The sequence below is a fragment of the Nicotiana tabacum genome, chromosome 21, assembly GCF_000715075.1.
Source record: "Nicotiana tabacum cultivar K326 chromosome 21, ASM71507v2, whole genome shotgun sequence".
Classification (NCBI taxonomy): Eukaryota; Viridiplantae; Streptophyta; class Magnoliopsida; order Solanales; family Solanaceae; genus Nicotiana; species Nicotiana tabacum.
The window spans coordinates 34,742,192-34,769,280 of NC_134100.1; the positions used below are offsets into that span (position 1 = coordinate 34,742,192).

The 27,089-nt window shown below is 38.9% G+C and overlaps 1 protein-coding gene and 1 pseudogene across 1 annotated transcript; one reads left to right on the top strand and one right to left on the bottom strand.

Annotated features, from left to right (window-relative positions):
* Positions 1-998: 998 nt before the first annotated feature.
* LOC107831918 (11-beta-hydroxysteroid dehydrogenase A-like) lies at positions 999-19,408 on the bottom strand (annotated as a pseudogene).
* A 1,847-nt stretch (positions 19,409-21,255) lies between these two features.
* On the top strand, positions 21,256-24,596 carry LOC107831917 (uncharacterized). Its single transcript, XM_016659715.2, has 8 exons — positions 21,256-21,294; positions 21,505-21,629; positions 21,942-22,154; positions 22,859-22,910; positions 23,107-23,290; positions 23,377-23,622; positions 23,943-24,074; positions 24,190-24,596. The coding sequence occupies exons 1-8, from the start codon at positions 21,256-21,258 to the stop codon at positions 24,594-24,596; spliced, it is 1,398 nt and encodes a 465-aa protein (XP_016515201.2).
* Positions 24,597-27,089: the final 2,493 nt, after the last annotated feature.

Genomic DNA, 27,089 nt, shown 5'->3' on the forward strand with positions numbered 1-27,089 from the left:
CCCAGAATAATTTTACTAGTTGGGTTTGAGGAGGGTAGTGTATACGCAGCCAGAATAATTTTACTAGTGGGGTTTGAGGAGGGTAGTGTATACGCAGACCTTATCCCTACCCTGGAGTAGAGAGGCTATTTCCGATAGACCCTCCCCAGAATAATTTTACTAGTTGGGTTTGAGGAGGGTAGTGTATACGCAGCCAGAATAATTTTACTAGTGGGGTTTGAGGAGGGTAGTGTATACGCAGACCTTATCCCTACCCTGGAGTAGAGAGGCTATTTCCGATAGACCCTCCCCAGAATAATTTTACTAGTTGGGTTTGAGGAGGGTAGTGTATACGCAGCCAGAATAATTTTACTAGTGGGGTTTGAGGAGGGTAGTGTATACGCAGACCTTATCCCTACCCTGGAGTAGAGAGGCTATTTCCGATAGACCCTCCCCAGAATAATTTTACTAGTTGGGTTTGAGGAGGGTAGTGTATACGCAGACCTTACCCCTACTCTGGAGTAGAGAGGCTATTTCCGATAGACCCTCGGCTCTCTCCCTCCAAGAACTCCTCACCTTGCTCTTGGGGTGACTAGAACTCACAATCTCTTAGTTGAAAGTCGAGGGTGCTCACCACTACAGCAACTCACTCTTGTGACGAAGTTAATACAAAACTTTTGATTAGTCGGTCTTTATATCTGCATTTCTGATAGTCTCTGGGTATAAGACATTTTGTCTCCGGGCCAGTCAGATGAAAAGGAGTAACATAATTCTTTGCAAAGGCAAATGATGGAACATTAACCTTAACCCAAAAAGTTATTAAACCAATAAATTACTGAGGAAACATGCTCCCTGCTCTGCCCATTTTCTGTGACTGCTTTAGCTGGTCAAAATTTCAGCAATTTCAGTTCAAATTACTACTATCAATTAGTCTAATTCATATTTTAATTTGGATTTGATAAATTAACATCATCCACTCTACATATATAGAGAGAGAAACTGAGCCATGATAGCAGTTGTTAAAAATTAACTACGAGAAGCCGTTTCACATACAACACATGTGAGATCATTGCTTGCTGCAAAAAGGAAAACTTAAATAAATAAATACACTAGTACTAGACTAGTCTTTTAAAAGGTGTAATTAACTAATTACATGTACTAATCACCATGTAAATAATTTTTACGCCGTCAACATTTGACACATGTTATGGCCGACTAAAACGATTCTTTACTACCTTTGTGTAGTTCAGCAAATTAATAAGATTTACTACTCACGGTAAAGCTAGTTAATAACTGCCGCACATTAAAATGTAGAAACAAGGCAAAAAGGGCACAAAGAGAAAAACTTGCATCCCTCATTCCTTGATCAACCTCTACATCGCCACCCTTAGCAATGTATTTGCCTTGCGTGAGTTCAGATTCAACAAAGCCAGGTGTTAACAGAGTTATCTTGATATCCTGCCCCAACTCAATCCTTAATGTCTCAAAGAATTGAGATATTGCTGCTTTGCTTGCCTAAATTTTGTGTGGGTTGGTACTTGGTCAGTATCAACTATTGTCATTCCCATAAAGGGAACAATAAAAGCAGATAGAGTTCGTAATTACATTGTAAAAGCTTGATCTTGGAGCAGGCAGCCAAGAAGCAGATGAAGAAAGCACACTGATCCTCCCCCCACAATATCTAAGATAGGGGATAGCAAATCGGGTCATATAAACAGAACCCCAGAAGTTGATGTCCTGCAAAATGCCATGATACACAATTTTGAGTTTAATTTCTACACACGGAAACAACAAAATTTATCATAGTATTAGGTAATGTGAAATCAGTATCTCAAAAATAAGGCAACTAACCGACCCTTCACGTATTTATTACACTATCAGTGCGATCCCCATTTATCAGGCACAGGCACGACAAACTAGCGACTAAGCAACTCTTCCATCGCGCTTCGGGCATTATAAAAAGCTGACTCGAAAATTTTCAAGTTTGGATTTGGTAAAGCTCTTTGTATACTGTCGAAATCGGATACCCGATTTCGTTGGCAGAGGAGTTGCCTCGAGGGTAACCTCATAATAGATCGGGCTCGAGCTCGAAGATAGAACATCAAGCCTGGAGATCGAAGTGTTAATTGAGATCGAGGCCAATAACAATCGAGATCAAGCATGACTGACTTCAAGTAAGGCGTAATAACGGAATGGCGAGATATCAATAACCGGTCGAAGGTCACGGCGGAAATCCTAGAACAAATCAAATCAAAGTGGTTATTAGTGCTAATCATGGGATCTACTTCCGTTATTAGTGTTGTACTTTATTTAGGATTCCTCTATTATATAAAGAGGGATCACATTCACTTGTGATAGGGACAATCATTATTCACTGATAAGAATATACACATATGCTGCTTTCTTTATTTTACTTATTGTTCATCGCTGTTTGTTCCATCCTTCTTATTAACTAACCTCGAGACTATCTCGAATCGAAGTCGAGGCATTGTTTGCAAACCGGTTTAATTATTTTATTGTCCAATTTATCTATTTAATTCGTTGTTTATCAATTGATACTAGTTTAAATCACATATCCTTAAGACCACAATATAAGTTTAATTGTTACTCAATTTTTAGGGTAAACAGTTTGGCATCCACCGTGGGACTAAGAATAATAGTGATTGTTCAGTATTGATTCTGGTAAAACACACTATTTTACGCTTATTCTTATCAAGTATCTTTGCTTTCAAGTTAAAACATGTCAAAATCACAAAACGCATCCACACACGGTGACAATGGCCTCGGATTCCACGGTGAAAAAAAAAATGTGATTGCTCTAGGAGTTGAGGTGCCACAAGCTAATCTCGGGGGAGCACCGGTTGCCAACCCAGTCAATGTCAGTTCGCACGTTGCTCTAAACGCGGACCTAGGCGCAGATCTCGATGGGAGTGTACACAGAGAAGGCCGATCTAGTGGCCAAGGAACACTGGGCAGAAGAGACGAAGGAGTCAATCTCCAAGTGATATTAGAGATGCTTCAGGCTCAGCAAGCCGCTATTACTCAGTTACAAAATCAACATAGAGCTTCGAATAGGGTCAAGCCAGAAATTACTCGCTGTACCGAGCCAATACCGGAAAGGTCGAATGGTAGTGAATCGGGGACTGATCCTATGGTAATGAAAATGCTCGAGGAGCTCACCAAAATAATTGAATCAGAGGAGAAGAGAATCGAAGCCAACGATAAAAAAATGGAGACATACAACTCTCGAGTTGATCAGATACCGGGGGCACCGCTAATCTTGAAAGGGATGGATTCGAAGAAGTTTGTACAAAAGCCGTTTCCTCCAAGTGCGGCTCCGAAGCCTATTCCAAAGAAGTTTCGTATGACAGACATACCGAAATATAATGGGACCACCGATCCCAACGAGCGTGTTACTTCATATGCATGCGCCATCAAGGGTAACGATTTAGAAGATGATGAAATCGAATATGTGTTGTTGAAAATATTCGGAGAGGCCCTTTCGAAGGGAGCAATGATTTGGTATCACAACTTGCCACCAAATTTCATCGACTCATTTACCATATTAGCAGATTCTTTCGTAAAGGCACACGCCGAGGCCATAAAGATCGCAACGAGGAAATCGGACCTTTTCAAGGTAAGACAAAGGGATAATGAAATGCTGAGGGAGTTCGTGTCCCGATTTCAAATGGAACGCATGGAGTTGCCACCGGTCACAGATGATTGGGCCGTTCAAGCTTTTACCCAAGGGTTGAACGAGCGAAGTTCGATAGCATCACGTCAGTTAAAACAAAATTTGATCGAGTATCCAGTTGTAACTTTGGCAGATGTGCACAATCGATATCAATCGAAGATCAGGGTCGAGGATGACCAATTAGGAGCCCCTTCCGGTTCAGTACATCCAAACAGGTCGACAGTTAAAAACCAGAGAGACGTCGACATGGAGGCAAGGTCGACCAGAGACCGATATCAACCATATACCGCAGATCGAAGGAACAATAGTTCAGGATGCAATTTCGCCCGGGAAGATCGAAGAAGTGATCGAGGACAGAATTCTCGGGGACTTATGAGCAAAAGTGGTTTTTACAAGTATGCTGATCCCACAGAGGCACCTCAGTTATCGGAGTATAACTTTAGCATCGATGAATTGTATCGACAATCGGAAGGATCAGAGATACTAGGTGGCCCAGACCCATACAAACCGATCTTTCCCAAAGAAACCCAAATTTGATATGCAAGTATCATGGCACGCATGGTCACAAGACCGAGGATTGCCTGAAATTAAGGGAGGAGGTAGCCCGTCTATTCAATGAGGGCCACTTTCGAGAGTTCCTCAGTGATCGAGCCAAGAATTATTTCAGAGAAAGGGATGCCAACAGGAAAAATGAACATGAGGAACCCCAACATGTCATTCATATGATCGTCGGTGGGGTCGACATTCCACAGGGACCCATATTCAAACGCACTAAGGTATCAATCATTAGGGAAAAACGAACCTGAGATTATGTGCATGAAGGCACTTTATCATTCAACAACGAAGAAGGATAAAGCATTTCTCAGCCCCACAATGACGCTCTGCTAATTTTTATCTTATTAAATAAATTTCAAGTTAAGCGTGTTTTAGTGGATCCAGGTAGCTCGGCGAATATCATCCAATCAAGGGTCGTGGAGCAGCTCGGCCCACAAAATAAAATCGTGCCCGCAGCTCGGGCCTTAAACGGCTTCAATATGGCCAGTGAAACAACTAAAGGGGAGATTATTCTACTGGTGAACGTGGCTGGAACCATTCAAGATACCAAGTTCCACGTAATCGAGGGTGACATGAGGTACAATTCCCTGCTCGGAAGGCCTTGGATCCACAATATGAGGGTAGTCCCTTCGACTCTCCACCAAATGATGAAATTTCCGACGTCGGACGGTGTAAAAACAGTATACGGGGAGCAACATGCTGCAAAGGAAATATTTGCGGTCGATGAGGTAACATCGATTTCGACACTATCAACCTCGGAAAGGTCGAGCATCAAAGGTAAACAGGAAGTCAAATAGTAATCACAGCCACCGGCCTCGACCGAATCGGGGAAGCAGGAGATAGAAGAAGAAGAAGAGGAGGATTTTCTGACCCCTCGAACTTTTATTGTTTCCGAAGATTCTGACGCCACCAAATCAACGGTCGAAGAACTGGAACGGTTTATATTGATCGAGTATCTGTCTGAGCGAAAGGTATACCTGGGAATGGGATTAACCTTCAAACTCAGGAAAAATCTTATTCAATTTTTTATTGATAACATATATTGTTTTGCTTGGTCCCATTTAGACATGAAATGGACCCCACCGGAGATAATGACGCATCGGCTAAGCCTGGACCCTAGGTTCAAATCGGTGAAGCAAAAGAGAAGATCCCAGTTCGAGGTAAAGCACGCATTCATAAAGACGGGGTAACTAAACTTCTCAAAATAGGGTCCATTCGGGAGGTGAAATATCCCGAATGGTTAGCCAATGTAGTTGTAGTCCCTAAAAAGGCGAACAAACTTAGAATGTGTGTAGATTATAATGATTTAAACAAGGCGTGCCCCAAAGATTCTTTTCTACTGCCTAACATCGATCGCATGATCGATGCCACGGCCGGCCACGAGATCCTTACTTTTATCTATGCCTATTCCGGGTACAATCAAATCCAAATGAACCCGGAGGACCGAGAGAAAGACTTCATTTATCACCAAGTGTGGAACATATTGTTATAATGTAATGCCCTTCGGGCTAAAAAAAAAAGGAGCTACTTACCAATGCCTAGTAAATAAAATGTTCGAAGAACAAATAGGTAAATCAATGGAAGTTTATATTAATGACATGCTAGTTAAGTCCCTGTGCGCAGAGGACCATTTGGCTCATTTACAGAAAACGTTCGAGATTTTAAGGAAATACAACATGAAGATCAACCCTGAGAAATGTGCTTTCAGGTGCTATGGTATCGAATCGGGGGATCGAGATCAACCCCGATAAAATCAAGGCCATCGTAGACATTACCGTCGTGGACAGTGTAAAAGCCGTGCAGAGGCTAACTGGACGGATAGATGCCTTAGGCCGATTCATTTCGAGGTCGTCGGATCGAAGCCATAATTTTTTCTCTCCACTCAAAAAGAAGAACGATTTTGCCTGGACCCCAGAATGCCAACAAGCATTAGAGGAATTGAAGCGATACCTATAGAGCCCACCACTGCTTCACACTCCAAAGGCAGATGAGAAACTTTACTTGTACTTGGCAGTATCGGAAATCATGGTAAGTGGTGTCCTAGTTCGAGAAGAGCAAGGTACATAATTTCCCATTTATTATGTAAGTCGAACCTTAGGAGAAGCAGAAACTAGATATCCACACTTGGAGAAATTGGCACTTGCACTGATAAGCGCCTCTAGAAAGTTAAGACCGTACTTTCAATGTCACCCCATATGCGTATTAACCACTTACCCACTTCGTAATATTTTTCACAAGCCCAAACTATCCGGCCGATTGGCTAAATGGGCCATCGAACTTAGTGGGTACGATATCGAATATCAACCCCGGACGGCCATCGAGTCTCAAATTTTAGCAGACTTCATGGCCGATTTTACGCCAACCCTCGTACCCGAAGTTGAAAAGGAACTCTTGTTAAAATCGGGTACATCATCGGGGGTATGGACCCTCTTCACAGACGGTGCTTCGAATGTGAAGAGGTCCGGGATAGACATCGTTTTAAAGCCGCCCACGAGTAGCACTATTAGGCAACCTATCAAAACTTCTAGGTTGACTAACAATGAGGCCAAGTACGAGGCCATGATTGCAGGTCTCGAGCTAGCTAAAAGCTTGGGAGCAGAAGTCATTGAAGCCAAGTGTGATTCTTTACTAGTGGTGAACCAAGTAAACAAAACCTTCGAAGTTCGAGAGGATAAAATGCAACGGTATTTGGACAAACTGCAGGTAACTTTGCACCGTTTCAAGGAATGGACTTTGCAGCATATACCTCGAGAACAAAACAGTGAGGCCGATGCACTTGCAAATTTGGGGTCATCGGTCAAGGAAGATGAGATCGGCTCGGGGACTGTCGTTCAACTTTCGAGATCCGTGATCGAGGAAGGTCATGTCGAGATAAACTCTACAAGCTTAACCTGGGATTGGAGGAATAAATATATTGAATACTTGAAGAACGGAAAGCTCCCATCGGATCCTAAAAAGTTGAGGGCCCTACAAACCAAAGCTGCTCGATTCACATTGGCTGAAGATGGAACATTATACAGAAGGACATTCAATGGACCATTGGCAGTATGCTTAGGACCAGGAGACACCGATTATGTTTTACGAGTGGTCCATAAAGGCACTTGTGGGAACCACTCCGGCGCTGAATCACTGATTCACAAAATCATTAGAGCAGGATACTACTGGGATAGTATGGAAAAGGACACTAAGGAGTTTATTCAAAAATATGATAAATGTCAAAGGTTTGCACCGATGATCCATCAGCCCGGAGAACAACTTCATTCAGTCCTATCCCCATGGCCATTCATGGAATGGGGAATGAATATCGCCGACCCTCTGCCATCGGCCCCAGGTAAAGATAAGTTCATTTTATTTATTTATGACTATTTCTCTAAATGGGTTGAAGCACATGCGTTCGAGAAAGTGAGAGAGAAAGAGCTTATAGACTTCATCTGGGATCACACCATATGTCGATTTGGGATACTCGCCGAAATAGTGTATGATAATGGAAAACAATTTATCGACAGCAAAGTGACGAAATTTCTCGAAGATCACAAAATAAAAAGGATATTATCAACGCCGTATCACTCTAGTGGAAACGGATAGGCCAAATCGACGAACAAGACTATCATTCAAAACCTAAAGAAAAGGTTGAACGACCCTAAGGGGAGATAGAGAGAAATTCTACCCGAAGTCCTTTGGGCATATCGAACAACATCAAAGTCCAATACGGGGGCAACCCCGTTCTCCTTAGTATATGGCTCCGAAGCCTTGATTCCAGTTGAAGTCGGGGAACCCAGTGCCAGGTTTCGACATACAACAGAAGAGTCAAATCATGAGGCTATGAATACTAGCCTCGAATTATTGGATGAAAAACAAGAAGCCACACTCGTTCGAATGGCTGCACAAAAGCAACGAATCGAAAGATACTACTATAGGAGAACCAACCTTCGCCACTTCAGAGTCGAGGACTTAGTCCCGAGGAAAGTCACCATCAACACTCGAGATCCTAATGAAGGGAAGCTCGGCCCAAATTGGGAGGTACCCTACCAAGTCCTCGACATCGTCAGAAAGGGATCTTATAAGCTCGGCACGATAGACGACGAACAACTGCCAAATAATTGGAACATATCACTTCTCAAACGGTATTATTGCTAAGGTATGACTTTATCCCTTTTTTCATTTATATATTCGACGCTAACTCACTGTAGGTGTTCGATCGAAGACATTGAGACCTCAGGTTTTAAAGCACGTGTTGCACTCTTTTTCACTTAGATCGGTTTTTATCCCAAGTGGGTTTTTCCGGCGAGGTTTTTAAAGAAGCAACAATTATGTGCTACCTGAGGACAATTCAAAAGTATCCAAGGCTTCTTTACAATCAACCTCGAATACTGAGGGGCATCACCCTCGGATGTTACACTTTCGAGAAAAATACTTCGTGTCAAATGGTCTCGATAGAGAAACTTTGTAATTGGCCAAATGGTCGAATGAACCGTATCCGTATAGATTAGTCGAGCCCCGATGGAAAAACATGTACGCATGTATAAATTATACAAATAAGCATTCTTTCTATATCAAACATCTTGTGTCTCAAAGAAAATTTTCTACTATACAAGCTCCATACTTATGATTTTGTGAGAAATGGCTCAAAGGCCAAGTGCAAATATACCTCATACACTCGGGGACTGCCGTCGACGATCGACATATTCGAGTAATATAAACTCAAATTCATAAGACCTCAAAGAGGCACCCCTCGATCTATAGGCCAAGGACATCACTCTCGGGGACTAACACTTTGAACAAGTTTGAAGTGTTATTGGGAAATAAGCCCAAGAGGCATACCCAAAGGCTACGACCAAATTAAGGCGTCTCGGAGACGTCCGAATCCCACAATAATAATAGGCCTTCGAATTCTTTGAAAAATCGGTTAAAAAAGGCTACCCTCGGCAAGTAATCAAAAGGGCTTCGATGAAATCAGCCCTCGAAAAACCTTAAGAGGTATCAAATTATCTTAACACAATCGTACTAAGGCAAAAAAAGCAAAGGGGTTTCAATCGACATCGAACCCTAAAAAACCCAATGGGTAAAAAATATGTGTTAAGGCATAAAGAAATTTTTTACTAAGTCTTCTAAGCTGAAAAGGGGAAAAAATAGCCATCTTTTAGAGGCCATATCGACCCTATCTAAAGAGCCTAAGGGCCAATACACTTAGAGTTCGAGATTTTGTTCTCACTCAATTCGGACCTAAGGGTTCCACTATTCCGAGCTCAAATAAAACTGACTTGAATATAGCTCGAGGATTCATTATTATTAGATATAAAACCTTAAGGGGTCTGTTACTGTGAGTTGAAACTTACTCGAACTCGGCAATAAAAATAGTACAATTACGGCTTCGATCAAGCCATCCGAAATCAAAATCCCGAACATATTGTTGAGCTCGGGGACTCGCCCTCGCTTAACTAAAAAACCTAAGAGGTTTGTTCTACTTTGAGTTCGAGCTATTGCTCACTCGATTATAGAGGCTACAACAACCCGATTGCAATAAAGTTTTCACAAGGCAAAAGCAAAACAGAATTTATCATAAATCAGAAATCGGAGACGAAACGGAAAGAAAAGGAATCTTTCATATATGCAAAGTATTTACAAAGACCAGACAAGGTCTTACACAAGGAGAAAAAATCCTAAGTGCCTAGTCTGCCTCGGGAGCCGTATCTTCGGGAGCTTCATCTTCATCTCCTCCGTTCTCGGATCCACTCGTAGAGTCTTCATCATCGGAAAGCAAAGCTCCGGCCTCGTCCTCCAAAACCTTCACACTCTCGATATCAGTCGCGAGGTCAAAGTCACGAGCATGTACCTCCTCAAGAGTCTCTCTCCGAGACGGGCGCCTAGCATGCTCGGCAACAGGGACAATCTAACCTCAGCATCATCAGAAATTTCCTTTGCCCGAGTGTTAGCGACTTCAGCGTTGGCTTGGTAGGAGGCCACGAGCGCCTTTGCCTCGGATGTGGCCCTTGCAGGCTTGCAAGCTTAGCAGCCAACCGAGTCTCGAGATCTTCAACCTTCTAGGCTTGGGCCAAGTTCTCCTCCTTCACACTTTAGAGTTGACGCTCAACCGAAGATAGTTAGGCCCGAACTGCATCTTTCTCCGAGGCGAGACGGTCCATGTTCTGCTTCCACCCCAAAATCTCTGCCTCTTTCATCTTGGCCTCCTCACGAAGCTGCTCAACCAATTTGGCCTTCTGCTGAACCTGTAGGATCAGAGTGTTAGTCGCCAATACCAAGTTAATACATAACAAGCTCCCAAAAATTTACATTACCCGTTCAATAAGCTCGGTCTGATCTTGATGAGCTCTTGTCATCTCGGCTCGAATACTCATGATCTCCTCTTCTTTTTGCACATAGAGGAGTTTGGGGCATCTCTCTCCTCTGTAAGCTTTTTGAGATCAGCCTCACATCGGTCCAGCTCAGCTCGGTATTTGGAGGAGGCTTCTCTATGGAGCATCGTAGCCTGTACAAAAAAGAAGGAAATCACACTTAGAGAAATAAGAACAAACGCAAGCATGGTAACATGGGCTAAAACTCACTTGATTCAGAAGCCGCTGAGCCTCATAAAAAATGAGTGATGTGTCCAGGTCGTAAACATCATCGACCCCCCCGAAGCAGCCGCGAAATATATCATTCCCTTCGGGGGCCGTCCCCCCATCGTGGGTCCCCATGGACCGAGCATCCCAAAACTGCCCTTCAGAGAACGTGGGGTCGGACGGCGAATCATCAATGTTAATTGCACCGAGCGAGTCACTTGGGGCATTCTCTTCTCTTTGAAGGTCCTCAAAATCTCATCACAGCAGGAGGCATCATTAATACCCGATGACTCGGGGACTCTGCTCTGACATTCCTCCGAGATCACCTCGGTCTGCGGTTGAACCTCCCCGACCGTCACTGGCTCAGTAGTTTTCGAAGCTTCGATGCTTTCCCTCTTCCGAGCCACTAGCAGGCAGTCGACATCTTCTCTATACTCATCTTCATCTCATAACGTTTGGACTACAATGGCAGACAGAACGACAGGATCAGTCTTCGACTTTCGAGTCCTACTTTTCCTGGGCTTTGGGGTATCTGGAGGCGAGGACCTTCTCCTTTTCTTGTCTTTGGTTGGCTTCGGGACCTCCTCTTCCCCGGGGGGAGGCTGCCTCATGACGACATTATCTTCAAGTCTTGTATAAGAAGAAATCAAGTTATAAAGAAGTATTTTACAGGAAAGCATCAAACACGGACATGGGAACTTACCATAATTTTTGGCCTCCCATCGACCCTTGGCCAAATCGCGCCACGAGTGCTTAGCATACGAAGAGGTTGAAACGAGTTGTCGAACCCAACCTGCAAGGTCCGGGACTGCACCAGGAAACCAGGGGGAACCTGCACCATAAAGAAGAATATAGATGAGAAGAGGTAAAGGAAACATAACAAGTAATCAAACGTTATCAGTGAGGTTCTACTTACACTTCATGTTCCATTCTTCGGGGAATGACATCTTCTCGGCGGGGATTAAGTCGGAGGTCCTGACTTAGAAAAATCGGCCCATCCATCCTCAGTTCTTGTCCTCGTCTATGCTCGAGAACAACACCTTCGTGGCCCAGCGTTGAAGCCTTATCAGTCCACCCCGATAAATACGAGAGTTGTATAACCTAATGAGATGATCGATGGTGAAAGACATCCCCTCGACCTTGCTCGAGAAGAATCTGAGCAAAATGACAATGTGCCAAAAAGAGGGATAGATCTGGCCTAGGGTTACCCGGTATTGGCGACAGAAGTCGATTATGACCGGATCGACGGAATCCAGTGTGAAAGGGTAAGTATACACACTTAAGAACCCTTTCACATAAGTGGTGATGTCCTCCTTGGGGGTAGGAATCACCACCTCTTTATTCTCCCAGTGGCAGTCTTTTTTCACCTGCTCAAGATTGCCTTCGGATATCGAACAGATGTATCTAGACATGGGCTCGCATCGGCCAGGAACCGAAGAGGGTTTTTCGACTTTAAAGTAGGAAGTAAGTTCACATGGCCCGGGGATGCACTCTTCAATACGTGGCTCCACCGGTGTTTTGTCACCGACCGTCCGCGATGAGGAGTCCTTTTCTTCTTGAGGAACGGTCTTTGATGTTTTTGCCATTGCTATATGAGGTTTAAGGAAGAAGAAGACGGAATTTGTGTTTTAATAAGAGATTGGCAAACGAAAACCGGCAAAGTTGATGAACTTGAAGAGAATAGAAGAGCTTTTAAAGATTAGAAGAAGTTTGAAAGTAAAAGGTGGCCGACCAGAGAATAGACGGAATATGAAGGTGGTCTATTTATAATAGACACTTTGATGGTTTGAAAGCACTGGTGGCCGACCATCAATTGGCGTTAATTAATGACCTTGGGAACTGTGTAGACGTGATGCTTTAATCGCTTCTGTCGCTTACGTCACGATGTTGACGTCATAATTGATCGAGGTTGTAACACCCCGGAAATTTTTGAAGTACTTGAGCGCTAGTAAGAAAGTTGATGTGCGCTAATTATATTATTTTGTCTGTAGACAAGGACTATTATATGAATGATATCAATTGATCATGATAATATATGTATGAAGTGCATTAAGAATGGTTTATGGTCTAAGAAGATCCCCAAGGCTAAGGCAAAGTTGAAAATTTCATGATAGAATAAAGTTTCAAGTGAGTTCGCACAAGACCTAACTTTAAATGAGCATACCTATCTGGATATGAAGAGTTATATAGTGTATTACCTATAAAATTAAATCTCTTTGAGTCTAGTTTCCAACGCTTCAAACCGTTCATCATTTGGACATTCCTACAAGAAGTTATGACCAAATTACCAAAGGCTGACAGAATGCAATTATGCGACCATTATGCGATCGCAAAATGGTTATGTGACCCCAAACTGGTTGCAGAATGGACCAGAACAGCCCAGTTCTGGGCACCAATTTATGCGACTATTGTGCGACCCGCACACCAATTGTGTGGTCCATTGTGCGACCGCATAGCTTAGTTCGGAGGGTTAATTTTCCTCTTTTCATAACCCGACCCCATTTTGATAAATAGGCTTTGGGGCTTATTTTGCGGTATTTTTATAAGGGTTTAAGAGAGAGGTAAGAGCATTTTAGAGAGAAAGGGAGGGAACCTAATATTATAATCATCCAATCTTGCACCAATGTTCAAGAATCAAGGAAGCTAATCACAAGATCTTCATCTAAGAGGTAAGATTCAAACCCTTAATCTTCAATTTCGAGATTGGGGTAAAAGATTGGTGATTGGGAGTATGATTCTTGGGTGTAAGAGTATTATGTATATATGCTTGTACCAATAAGGTTTGTGGGAATATTGTTGAGCTCAAATAAGTAAATATTGAGTTATGGAGTGAAGGAAATCTTGTAGAAGAACCTTGTAGTTAAATTTGCACACCTAGTGTTTGATAAAATCTCAAACGAGTTGAGACCATGAATATCTTCCTAATTATGGTTCAATTTTGTTATGTCTCAAAATAGATTGGGATTGCTAGAATTTCCAGAATATTGTAGTAATTTAAGAAAAGCTCAAAGTGAGGTATATTGGCTAAACTTCTTTCATAGAATTGAATTTCATGATGCTCTTGTAAGTCCCGAGTTATTCTTTATGAATCAATTATTCCAAATAAGCTTTGTGTTAAAAGGTATATATTCAAAATGTATTTCGGATACTCTTATCATATGATGTTATCCTTTGGGAATGTATTCAAAGCATGAGTTGAGTATAAAAATATTATGACTCCAAGTAGCGTTTCAAGTGAAGGTTATTATGCCAAATTGTGTAAGAAGTCTCAATGTACATAAGACTCTTATTTGCTCATGGGTATACTAAAATTCGTGATTTGAGATTCTTTGTTGTCGATAATTTATAAAGATGCTTAAAAGTGAAAGTAGTGAGTTAGGGATATAAAGTGTAGACACCGTGCCAATAATGAAAGTTATGATTGTGGCCAATAGAGCCAATGAAATAAAATGATGTGTGAAATTTGATGATAAGTATTGAAAGTAATGAAATGAAAGTATGGAATATAAGATACGGCCACCGTGCCATGAATGAAGAATAATATGTATGGCAAAAAGGGAACCAATGAAATAATGATGTTGTATGTAATTGAAAGTACTAATGAAGTGATAGTATGAAGATGAAATGTGGTTGTTCGCCTAAATGAGAATTATGAGGTGTTGTATGTCCCAATGGTTTCAACTATAGTTGTATGCTTCTGAAATAATGCATGTAAATGACTTCGATGTTAAGTCCTCAAGAATCATGAACTTAGCTAATGACCTCAAGATGTCAAGTGGGTAAATAACGAGATGGAAGAGAGATGTCCTATGTTAAATGATGATGAACCTTAAGAAAGGAAATTGGGCTTATGTGCCATTGAAATTGACTTATTGATTCACCATGCATGTGCTAATGTAATGTTCTATGTTTCTCCATGATGGGCATGAACATGAAGTGTTCCAATGATCCGGGAACTTACGACCTTAATGTAATGTTAATCATGTCGCTTTGAGTTTATACATGGTTATATGCATAATGATGTGTTATGAACCCTATGGATGGTCTATGAAATGCATAGGTATATCGTGTTGTGAAATCCTATGGACGGTCTATGAAACGCACAAGTGTATTGTGTAAGTAAACATTGTTAACGATCTATGAAATGCACAGGTATATCGTATGGTATATGTGAATCCTGTGGACGGTCTATGAAATGCATATGTGTATAATATGATATGTGAACACTATGAACGGTCTATGAAACGCACATGTGTATTGTGTAAGTAAACACTGTGAACGGTCTATGAAACGCACAGTTGTATTGTGTAAGTAAACACTGTGAATGGTTTATGAAATGCACACGTGTATCATATGGTATATGTGAATCATGCGGACGATCTATAAAACGCATATGTGTATAATATGATATATGAACACTGTGAACAGTCTATGAAACGCACATGTGTATTGTGTAAGTAAATACTGTGAACGGTCTATGAAACGCACAGGTGTATTATGTAAGTAAACACTGTGTACGGTCTATGAAACGCACATGTGTATTGTATGGTATATGTGAATCCTGTGGACGGTCTATGAAACACACAGGTGTATTGTATAAGTAAACACTGTGAACGGTCTATGAAACGCACAGATGTATTGTGTAAGTAAACACTGTGAACGGTCTATGAAACGCACAGGTGTATCGTATGGTATATGTGAATCCTGTGGACGGTCTATGAAACGCATATGTGTATAATATGATATGTAAACACTGTGAACGGTCTATGAAATGCACATGTGTATTGTGTAAGTAAACATTGTGAACGGTCTATGAAACGCACAGGTGTATCGTATGGTATATGTGAATCCTGTGGACAGTCTATGAAACACATAGGTGTATAATATGATATGTGAACACTGTGAATGGTCTATGAAACGCACATGTATATTGTGTAAGTAAACACTGTGAACGGTCTATGAAACGCACAAGTGTATTGTGTAAGTAAACACGGTGTTTACGGTCTATAAAACGCACAAGTGTATCATATGGTATATGTGAATCCTATGAACGGTCTATGAAACGCATAGGTGTATTGTGTATGAAATCCTATGAATGGTCTATGAAACGCATAGGTGTATAATATGATATGTGAACACTAGGGACGGTCTATGAAATGCATAGGGGTAAGATAAGAGAGGGATATGGACGGTCAAATAAGATGCATTGTCAACGCAGATATTATGAGCCATTTTAATTGGCCTTGTTTGTACATGTTGTTTCAATTATTTTATATTATGTGTTCCGCGTATAGATCATATGGCTCAGTTGACCCTAAAAGAAGTTTAGAATGATGCAAGTATAATAAGGCTTGATATTTCAACCTACGCGATGTTTTTATAGTCTTTTGATGTACTTTAATAAAAGAAATATGAAATGCTATGATTGATATAAAAACAAAGGGTTTGATGTCTCGAATAAGACAACCTAGCCGATCGGGTCGTGATCGGACTCCGTATTGAGAGGACGGTGGTATTAGTATTGTGAATAATGGTATTGTGAACAATGGTATATTGGTGCTAAGACTCACTAATCTGAAATTATGGGAATTTACGCGACACTTGATGTTTTTGTATTGTTCGAGACTTTCATTGATTTTGTGATTATTCCTCCTTGTAATATTAATTATTCTATTGAGAGGGTGTTTAGTTATACATACTAGTACTATTCGACAGTACTAACGTCCCTTTTGCCGGGGGCGCTACATCTTTTAATGGATGCAGGTATACTTCTACAGGATGATATGGATCTTTGGTAGGGATCTTCTGCGCATCAAATTATGGTGAGCCTACTACAATTCCAGTGGGCACTCGAGTCTAGTTGGTATTATGTACTTAGGTATCTATTGTCATAGAAGCTCCATGTACACTGTGGGTCATGTACTTAAGTTTTGAGTTTCGTCATGTATTTATGTTCACAGATATTTATGAAGCTATGTACCCATGACGAGTGAAAAAGAAAAAAAAATATGGGCCATTAAGCCAAATGTATTCAATATGAAAGTCATGATCTAATTATGTTTTGAAAAATCATGCATGAGTTATGATGGGAGGTTGATGTAACGTAGGCTTGCTCGACTAGGTTCACTCGGTTGAGCGCCGGTCGCGCTACTCGAGTTTGGGGCGTGATAGAGGTATTAAATCGAAGTCTCGAATTCGTTTCTTCTCGTTACACTCCAAAAAATGAGGGGAGTATCTGTATACGGTCGAAATTGGGCATACTCGATTTCGTTGATAGGGGAGTTGCCTTGAGGGTAATCTCATAATAGATCGGGCTCGAGCTCGAAGATAGAACATCAAGCCTGGAGATCGAAGTGTTCATTGAGATCGAGGCCAACAACAATCGAGATCAAGCATGACTGACTTCGAGTGAGGCGTAATAACGGAATGGCGAGATATCAGTAACCGGTCGAAGATCACGGCGGAAATCCCGAAACAGATCAAATTAAAGTACTTATTAGTGCCAATCATGGGATCTACTTCCGTTATCAAAGTTGTACCTTATTTAGGATTCCTCTATTATATAAAGAGGGATCCCATTCACTTGTGATGGGGACAATTATTATTCACTGATAAGAATATACACATACGCTGCTTTCTTTGTTTTACCTATTGTTCATCGCTGTTTGTTCCATTCTTTACTGTTCTTATTAACTAACCTCGAGACTATCTCGAATCGAGGTCGAAGCATTGTTTGCAGACCGGTTTGATTTATTTTATTGTCCAATTTATCTATTTAATTCGTTGTTTATCAATTGGTACTGGTTTAAATCACATATCCTTAAGATTACAATATAAGTTTAATTGTTACTCAATTTTTAGGGTAAACACTCTTGTTCTAGTCCATCTTATGAAATTAAATACCCGTAAAAAGAATTTGTTACAGAATTTGTAATATGGACATTCTTACAAACACCATTTGCAAAATTGTAGATATCATAATCATGAGTTTCTATTTTACCATGACAGATCTAAAATCAGTGACATCATCTATATCTTCAAAGAGAGTAATTGCGTGCACTCCAGCGTTGTTAACCAGGTGGTCCACTGCAAACATAAAAACACAATTACAAACAAAATCTCTAATTAATTAGTATGGGAAATAATCAAATGATCTTACACCGGCCAAAGTGAGTCATGGTTTGGTCAACAATCCTTCTACAGTCAACTTTTGAAACATCAGCATGAACTGTTATAACATCTGGAAAACCTAGTTCACGCGCCCTATCGGCTACTGGCTGCAAGGGTCAAACATGCTTATCTCTTCGCGTACTCATAGGCCAGATACTGCAAAATGACAAACTTATTTCTGTATCGCTATTTCGGTATAAGATACTGGATAACTAATATTCGTTTAACTTATAATACATTATATTGGTTCGGTTTCTGCGGATGTTAAACTCGCGCATAACTTAATACCAGAAAGAGTTTATACAAAAATCTATGAATATTTTATTACTAATTTATAATTAAATATTGTTTAATAGAATGTGAAATGAAGTAGACAGATAAAATAGGCACATTAGCATACTAAAATACTTGGGCTATAACTACATAAACGATCCATGTACTAGTATTATTTAGGCATCTTATGCATGTTCATCGCATAAACAGTATCCCTGCCCTGTGTCATAATGCCCGCATAACAATTAACATATATAGGAGTAAATAGACTGTGAACTAAATGACACAGTAATAATTAATTAAACATGTTTTGGTAGTAGAAATGAATATTCAACACTAAAATGCTTGAAAATATAACCTCGCCGACGCCGGAGGAAGCGCCGGTGATGATGACGACCTTTCCAGCAACATCTTCGCTAAATAGGGTTCCCAAAATTGAGAGAAAGAAGTTGAAAAATTGGAAAGGTGGCAAGAAAAGCAACAGGCTGAAGAAGGTAAACGGAGGGGCTACTAAGTTGAGAATTTTATGAATTAGATCCACCAACATGGCTTATATATGTCTTGTGGCTTTAGCTAGCGTTGCTCAGACACAAGTGAAACTATGTGGACTCAAACCTTTATTTTAATTTACTACAGGACATACAATGGTAGTATATATGAACAGGGACAGAAAGATTTAGAGCGATCCTTTCCTTCATAATAAAACAAAAAAGAAAGATATATTACTACTATACATAAAGGAAAGCCAAGCAGCTTCCCGTCATCGTGCGTGCTTGCGTTTAACAGGAGCTAAAGTTCAATTATTAGTTTTCCATGTGTGCTTCTGTCTGAAGAGCTTATGTGGTGAATTGAGATTTTAATGGCCAACGCCCGTGACTTTATGGCCCAACACCTGTGACTTTATTTGCACAACTCGAACTAGGGTAGATATTTATATTGTCTATGTGCCAGTTTTGTCCTTGAAAAAAAAGGTAAGGAACACTTTATGCTGAGGATTTACTGGACATTTCTCATCAACTAAACGGTGGCCTTGTATTCTTATCTTCCAGCAATTTAACATGAAACTTTCAATTGCATTTTTTCTCAGAAACATTCTTTGAATCTTTTTTCTACGTCTGTGTTCTTCGCTTCACTTTCAGTTTCAGCTGTTGTGCCTCTGTGACGTTTTTGCCTTTTGGTGAGCACACTTGTTCTCTGGCTGTTGCACTTATTATTTTTTTCCCTCTTTATTTCTCTGCTCTGCTTGATTAATTTCTTCTGCGCCTCACCAAACAATACCTCTTTAAAACTTTCAACTCGCGAGACATGCTCTGTAATTTCAAAATTTTGCTATGGATTTCGGTCAATTTGTAATAGATACTAATTTTGCTCCAGCAACATTGATTTAGGAAGATAGGGTTATTGATATCTCCATTTTACTGTTGTTATTTGCTTATTTTTGTACTTTAGAATATTTACTCTCTCTTTTGCATGTGGTGGATATTGATTCTTATCAAACTCGGCCTCAAGTACAAATAATTAGAGGTAGAAACTACATTGAAACAGATGCATTCTCAGAACAAAAACAGTTCTTCCTACTTGGCAGAACGAAACGCAGAAATGAATTTCAGACGGCGTGAGAAATATAAGCAAATGGCATCCACCGAAAAACAGGCTCTACTGCTAAAACGCCGACTACGAGCAAAAAAATCTACCGCATCTGTAGTGTCATCTGAAACAGGTTAGAATACTAAGCATATGTGTTTTCTGCCTTTGTGTAGAATTTTCTACATGTTCGTATCTATCTGTTGATAAATACGCTTACTTCGTCAAGCTTATTTGGTTATTCTTTGACATTAGCCACATTTTGTATTGCAATTATTAGCTATTATGCATCGCGCCACTACGTTGGCAGGCCACTATGACAGGGCAACAAATTCTGCCCACCCATCCTCAATATTTGAAGTAGGCAAGTACAATCCTCTACGTAAAAAGTTTTTACCATTTTTAACTGAGAAAATATTTACTTATATTTATCCTAAAATTATCTGCTACTAGGGTCAATGTCTGGTACGGCTAATGAACAAAATCAGAATTCTTACACTATTCTGAATAAAGGTTGTGTATATTGCAGCATTATTTCTTACCAATCTGGCTTTGCTTCTCCCTTCATTCATTTTGACGTTTTGGTAGTTGCAATCATTAGCCAAATGTGATCAGAATATGTCCCACTAAAACTATTTTTCCGTTGTAAGTTCTGTCTGAGCTAAGAAATTTCAGTTTGAACCTCCTACATTTTGTTGTCACAATGGTTCAGTTAGCTTAACTACACACAAAATGCCCACAAAATTGCAGAATTTATATGTAGGAAATACTGAGGAATCTAAACGCTTTCGCACATACATTAGAACATACAATAATATCTTTGCATTTACATCACTTAGTGTGAGCTACTACAAAGATTTAGCGAGAAGAAATCATAGTATTTATACTTTTAGTGTTCAAGGACAAATGTATCATTTCATAGATGATCTATTTCCTGCGAACGAAAAGGCAAAAAATTTGCAATTATACTTCTATGACAATGATAATGAAGTAGCAAACATAATGGCTTGTTCCGATAGGATTGATGAAAGTATAGTTAGAAATCTGATGGACTTGCTGGGAAATAATCCATATTCTATTTTTTTAAGATCGTTGACTGATGTTTCAAACCTGCCGATCTTCTATATTGTGCTTAAATGTGATGCAGTCTTGAATCAACGAATATATAATCTCCATATTGCATCAGAAGTTGATGCAATATGGGTTGAAGAAAATAGTAGTAATGTTGTTCAAGCACCTCATATTCGAATTTATACTAGTAGTAATAGATCACAATTAGTAAATTATTATTATGGATATTATGATCCTTTACAGTATCCATTACTATTTCCATATGGTCAAGGGGGATGACATTGTAAAATTAAAAAAATTATGCCTGCGACTAAAGCTCATACACAAACTATTTCTTATCAAAATGAAGAGTTACCAAATATTAGAAATATGTATTCAATTGATGGATATCTTGAAATGGAAGAGCAGGTGCTTCAACGGAAAAAACAAAAAAAGGCAATGTTTCTATTCGTGAGTATTATTGTTACAAACTTCAAATGAGAAATGACGATGAAGATGATATTTTACACACAGGAAGACTATTTCAGCAATACTCTATAGATGAGTATATAAAACTTGAAACACAGATTAGACTTTATGTCATTTAATCCAGACTTGTTCAGAGTCGATATGTTACAGGGAATTGTTGATGCTTTACGGCTTGGTGAGAGAGAAGCTGCTAACATTGGAAGGCAAAATTTCCTCCCCGTTACATTTATAGGTGGACCAAGAGATAGGCGTCGACGATATATGGATGCTATAGTGTTAGTGCAACGATTTGAAAAACCTGATATATTTTTAACTATGACATGCAACAAATCCTGGTCAGAAATAAAAGAATATTTGTTGTCAATCGATGAAGTTCAAAATAGACATGACTTAATTAGTAAAGTATTTAGATCCAAAGTAGAAGAATTGAAAAAGGATATACTAAAATGAAACATATTTGGAAAAGTTGCCGCTTTTATGTATACCGTGGAATTTCAAAAGCGAGGTTTTCTGTACGCTCATTTTCTTATCATATTGACTAACAAGTATAAATTACTGATATCTGACTCTTATGATAATATCATCAGTGCTGAAATACCCAATGAAGATACAGAACCATATCTTTATTCACTTGTTCTTCAACATATGATGCATGGTCCCTGTGGAGAACTAAATCCTACGAATTCATGCATGAAAAAAAGGATTGTTGTAAATTTGAATATCCAAAATAGTACACTGATCAAACGTCGAAGGGAAAAAACTCATACCCAGTTTATAGGAGAAGAAATACCGGAGAAAAGGTAAACGTCAGAGGATACGTTTTAGACAATTCTTGGGTTGTTCCCTATAATCCTTATTTACTTGGTAAGTTCAATTGTCACATGAATGTTGAAATATGTTCAGATATCAAAGTCGTCAAGTATCTTTACAAAAATTGCATTTTCTGTACACAATGACACAACTATAGAAATAAATAAAATAAAAGAATATCGATCAGCTAGATGGGTGTCCCCTCCTGAAGCTATGTGGCATTTATTTGGTTTCTCTATAAGTGAAACGAATCCAAGTGTTTACCATCTTCAGTTACATCTTGACGGAAAACAATTTGTTTCTTTTAAAAGCACTGCAAATATAGTCACAGTAGTAAACAACCCAATAATTAAAAAAACTATGTTAACTGAATTTTTCTATACGAATTAAACAAATGATGATGCTATTGAGCTTAACTTATTATATAAAGAATTCCCAGAACACTTTGTGTGATCAGTAACTGAGAAAATGTGGAGTCGCCGCAAACTTTAATGTACTATTGGACGTGTGGTAACGTGTCACCCTACTGAAGGAGAAAGATATTATTTTAGATTATTATTAATGAATATAAGAGGTCCAAAATCATATGAAGATATACGAACAGTGAATGGAGTATGCTGTGATACATTTAGAGAGGCCGCAGAGAAAAGAGGATTACTACATTGTGATAGTAATTTGATTGATTGTATGTCAGAGGCGGTGAGCTATCAGATCCTTTACAGTCTAAGACGCCTATTTGCCACACTGTTGGTACATTGTTGTCCTACTAATCCAAAAGACTTATGGGAAAAGTTTGAAGATTCGATGTCAGAAGACTTTAAGATTTTTCCAGATCTTCCCGCGAAAGATATTCGACATAAAGTTTTGAGTCATATTAACGAAATTTTACATTCGATGGGACACAATGTTAATGAGTACAACCTTATTTATGAAATTATACAGATTTCTAGAGAAGCAAAAGAAGCAAGAGAAGTTCACTTTGAAAGAACAATTACTGTTTATGAGGCTGATATATTGTTAGAGAAAAGGCTGAATATTGAACAACGAAGAGCATACAATGTAATTATTGGCAGAATATTTTCAGATAGAGGGGGAGCATTCTTTATTGACGGTCCTGTAGGAACAGGTAAATTTTTTTATACCGTGCTTTGTTAGCTACCGTGCGATCTAAAGAATTCATTGCGCTAGCAACATCAAGCTCAGGTGTTGCAGCTTCAATCCTTCCTGTAGGACGAATTGCTCATTCACGTTTTAAAATTCTTATTGATGTTGATCAAAACTTCAGTTGTAACATTAGTAAACAAAGTTCACTAACATATTTAATTCGAGATGCAAAGCTAATCGTATGGGATGAAGTATCAATGGTGAAGAGTAAGATGATTAAAGTCTTTGATTTTCTTTTGAAAGATATTATGGATTCACATGCACTATTTGGTGGGAAAGTAGTTGTGTTTGGAGGTGATTTTAGACAAACCCTTCATGTAGTTCGAAATAGAAAAAAGGAAGACTTTATCCGCGAAAGCTTGTGTTATATTATAATATTTGGAACCGACTTGAAAAATTATAGTTATCTGAAAATATGCGTTCCAAATCTGATCACGCTTTTTGTAAATATTTGATGAGAATTGGAAATGAAACAGAAAAAGTTAATTGTGATAACAAAATTGAAATTCGAGATTCTATAGTTATTCCTTTTACATCTGAAGAAGAATCTTTAGATGAATTATTTAAGATCATATATCCAAATGTAAGTACATTTTTTTCTGATTCATTTTCAGTAACTTCTCGTATTATTTTAACAACAAAAAATGGCTTTGTTGATGAGTTAAATGATATGCTTATTGCTAAATTTCCGTTTACATCAAAGACATATGTTGCTATTGATGAAACTGTTGAACGTACTGATCAAAGTCAGTTCGGAGATTTTCTACATACTTTAAACCCTTCTGGCTTGCCTCCGTACAAGTTAACTCTAAAAAATAAATTGTCCAGTTATATTACTACAAAATCTGAATCCTTGTGAAGGGTTATGTAACGGCACACGATTAACATGCTGTGATTTCAAAACGCATGCTGTAAGTGCTAAAATTGCCACGAGTGATTTTAAGGGTACACATTTATTTATTCCTAAAATACCACTGATATCGTCAGATGATGAAAAAGTCCCTATTCCATTCAAAAGATTACAGTTTCCTTTACGATTATGTTTTGCAATGACTATAAATAAAGTACAAGGTCAAACATTAGATTTTGTTGGTATTTATTTACGTGAGCCTGTTTTTTCGCATGGTCAACTCTACGCTGCATTATCGAGAGCTAAAAGTTCAGAGTGTATCAGATTGTTGATTCGACCACCTACATCAGATAATGATGATGACCATTCTACATATAATGTAGTTTACAATGAAGTTATTCGAAAAGCATTTTCATGAATTTAGTAACCTAATAGAAAAGTAACATGTTTATGACATACAAAATAAAGATGCTACTTTAACTCTACACTACAGATTTGATGTAAACGATCAAGGGCATTTTGAAGTACGATACATGTATTTACTATCTCCTCCTTTGTATTTTGTTTTGAATAAATTTTTTTACTTCGCTTAAGTGTTATTTTTGTGCGAGAGAAGCACATTGTATTAAAAGACTATTCTGTAACATATTACTAAAATAGGCAATGTTGGGATTATTCGACAACTCCATACTTTTATCTTCGGCTGTTGTCTAAGTCAATCTTTATTTCAGGCGAATAACCCTTGCATAAAAAACCAGATAGTGTGTCTGATAACTTCTTTGTCACCAATCTTTAAAAAATATTTTTAACTCCGGCTGTGTTTGAGTTATACTATAACACAACCGATCCCAAGTTTGGTTAAAGGAACAAGATTTACTGTCTATTAGATGTTAGTTCTCTAACTGCCTCATTTTTATTTCTTGATGATTTTATTTGTCTTGAATTTGTTCTTCTCCATTATATAATAGAGTTGCCTCTTATCCATCTGTCACGTCCCAAAAATCACCAGTCGTGATGGCACCTAACTCGACCCGTTAGGTAAGCCAACTAACAGTCAATACAATCCAATTAAAATTTGTAGAAAAAATAAGAAGAATTATCTGAACTTTTACAAATTAACCCAAGAACTGGTAGTACAAATCATGAGCATCTAGGACTTAGAATTAGGAAAAGGAATGTAACTTCAACTAACTAGCATGGTGGAGGCATGAAGATAGATATAACAAACAAGAAAGGGGACACATGATCTTTATAAGTTAACAAGTAGAGACATGAATGACTAACATGGAAGAAGACCTGTACCTAAGTGCAACAAAACAGATATGTCATGGATGCAATTATAATAGCAGGAAGTAGGCATGATATTTACAAGTTAAGCAAGTAGAAGGCATGGGCAACACAACAACAATTGAGATAGAGAATAAAGACAGAACAGTGACGACAAGTCATATAAGAACCATAAGTACGACAATAACAATTCAAGGTAAGGACATGAAGATATCTCCAGGAAAAGGATATCATAACATAATGCATGTTCTTCGTCCTCACTTGTACGGAAATACCCTTCGTGCCATGAACTCGCAATAACATAAAAATATGATAATATAAATGCAATGTCATGGCATCATCCTTCGTGCTTTTACTCACATAACATGGCACGACATTACCCTTCGTACTTTTACTCACAAATGATATGGCACGACATCACCCTTCGTGCTATTACTCTCAGATAATATGGCACAGCATCACCCTTCGTGCTTTACACTCTCCCTCACATGATAATGTATAAACAATGGCACGGCATCACCCTTCGTGCTTTACACTCTTCCTTACCAAGCATATATATATCAATGACAAATAAGGCAGGAAGCATAAATAATGTCAAGGAGAGTATTTAAACGAATATTCCAAATGAATCCCAATCACAACTTTTCAAGCCAACAATAATTCAATAAACCCGCAAGAACCTTATTATTCAAGTATTCCAACAAATCTCACAAATGATCTACAACACAAGTGTAAAATCTAGTATCTCAAGAATATCGGCCGTAACAATGTATTAATGATTATGCATAATGATGACCGAGTGAAACACATCAATGTAATCTCAGAATTCCATCGAATTTGTTCAAGTCATAATGAACTAAGTCTTAGTTTCCAACATTTAATACTATATTCTTAGTATCTTGGAATCAAGTAAGGCATGAAGCAAGAAGATCACGTAAATGTACAAGACACAATTCATAACATAATTTACCCCCGAGCATGGTTAACCCTGTCACATGCATATGTGATCGTTACCCCATATATGTATCATCCCCGCATGTAGCAAACAATGTTAAATAATAAGGAAAATTTTCTCAACAAAGTTAGGCAAGACACTTACCTCAATTCGGCTAATTCAATACTCAATTTAGCTTTTCCTTTATAAGATGCACCTCCGCTCGGTTCAATCTAGCCAAAGATGACTTAAATACATCATACAATGCAAGGGAAATCAATTTTAATTAATAAAGATGTGATTTTTATTCAATTTCTAAAAGGTCAACAAAAGTCAACTCCCAGGACCGCCCGATCAAAACCCGAGTCTAAGGGTAGGTCTTGACTACCCATAGCCTCACGAGTCCAAATATGTATTTTGTTTCCAAATCCGAGTCCGATTCGACTCTCAATTTCCATTTTCAAAGTTTTGACAAAATTCCCAAAATTTTCCCTAGATTTCTCATGAATTTGATGTTAAATCTTGTGTAAAATCATGAAATGTAGTTGAGAATTGATTATAGGCACTTACCCAATAATTTGGTATGAAAATCCCTTCCTAAAATCGCCTCCAATCGAAGCTAGGGTTCAAAATATATCAAAATGAAGCTAAGTCTTAGAATTCGTCGCAAATACGATAGGGGGTTCGCAT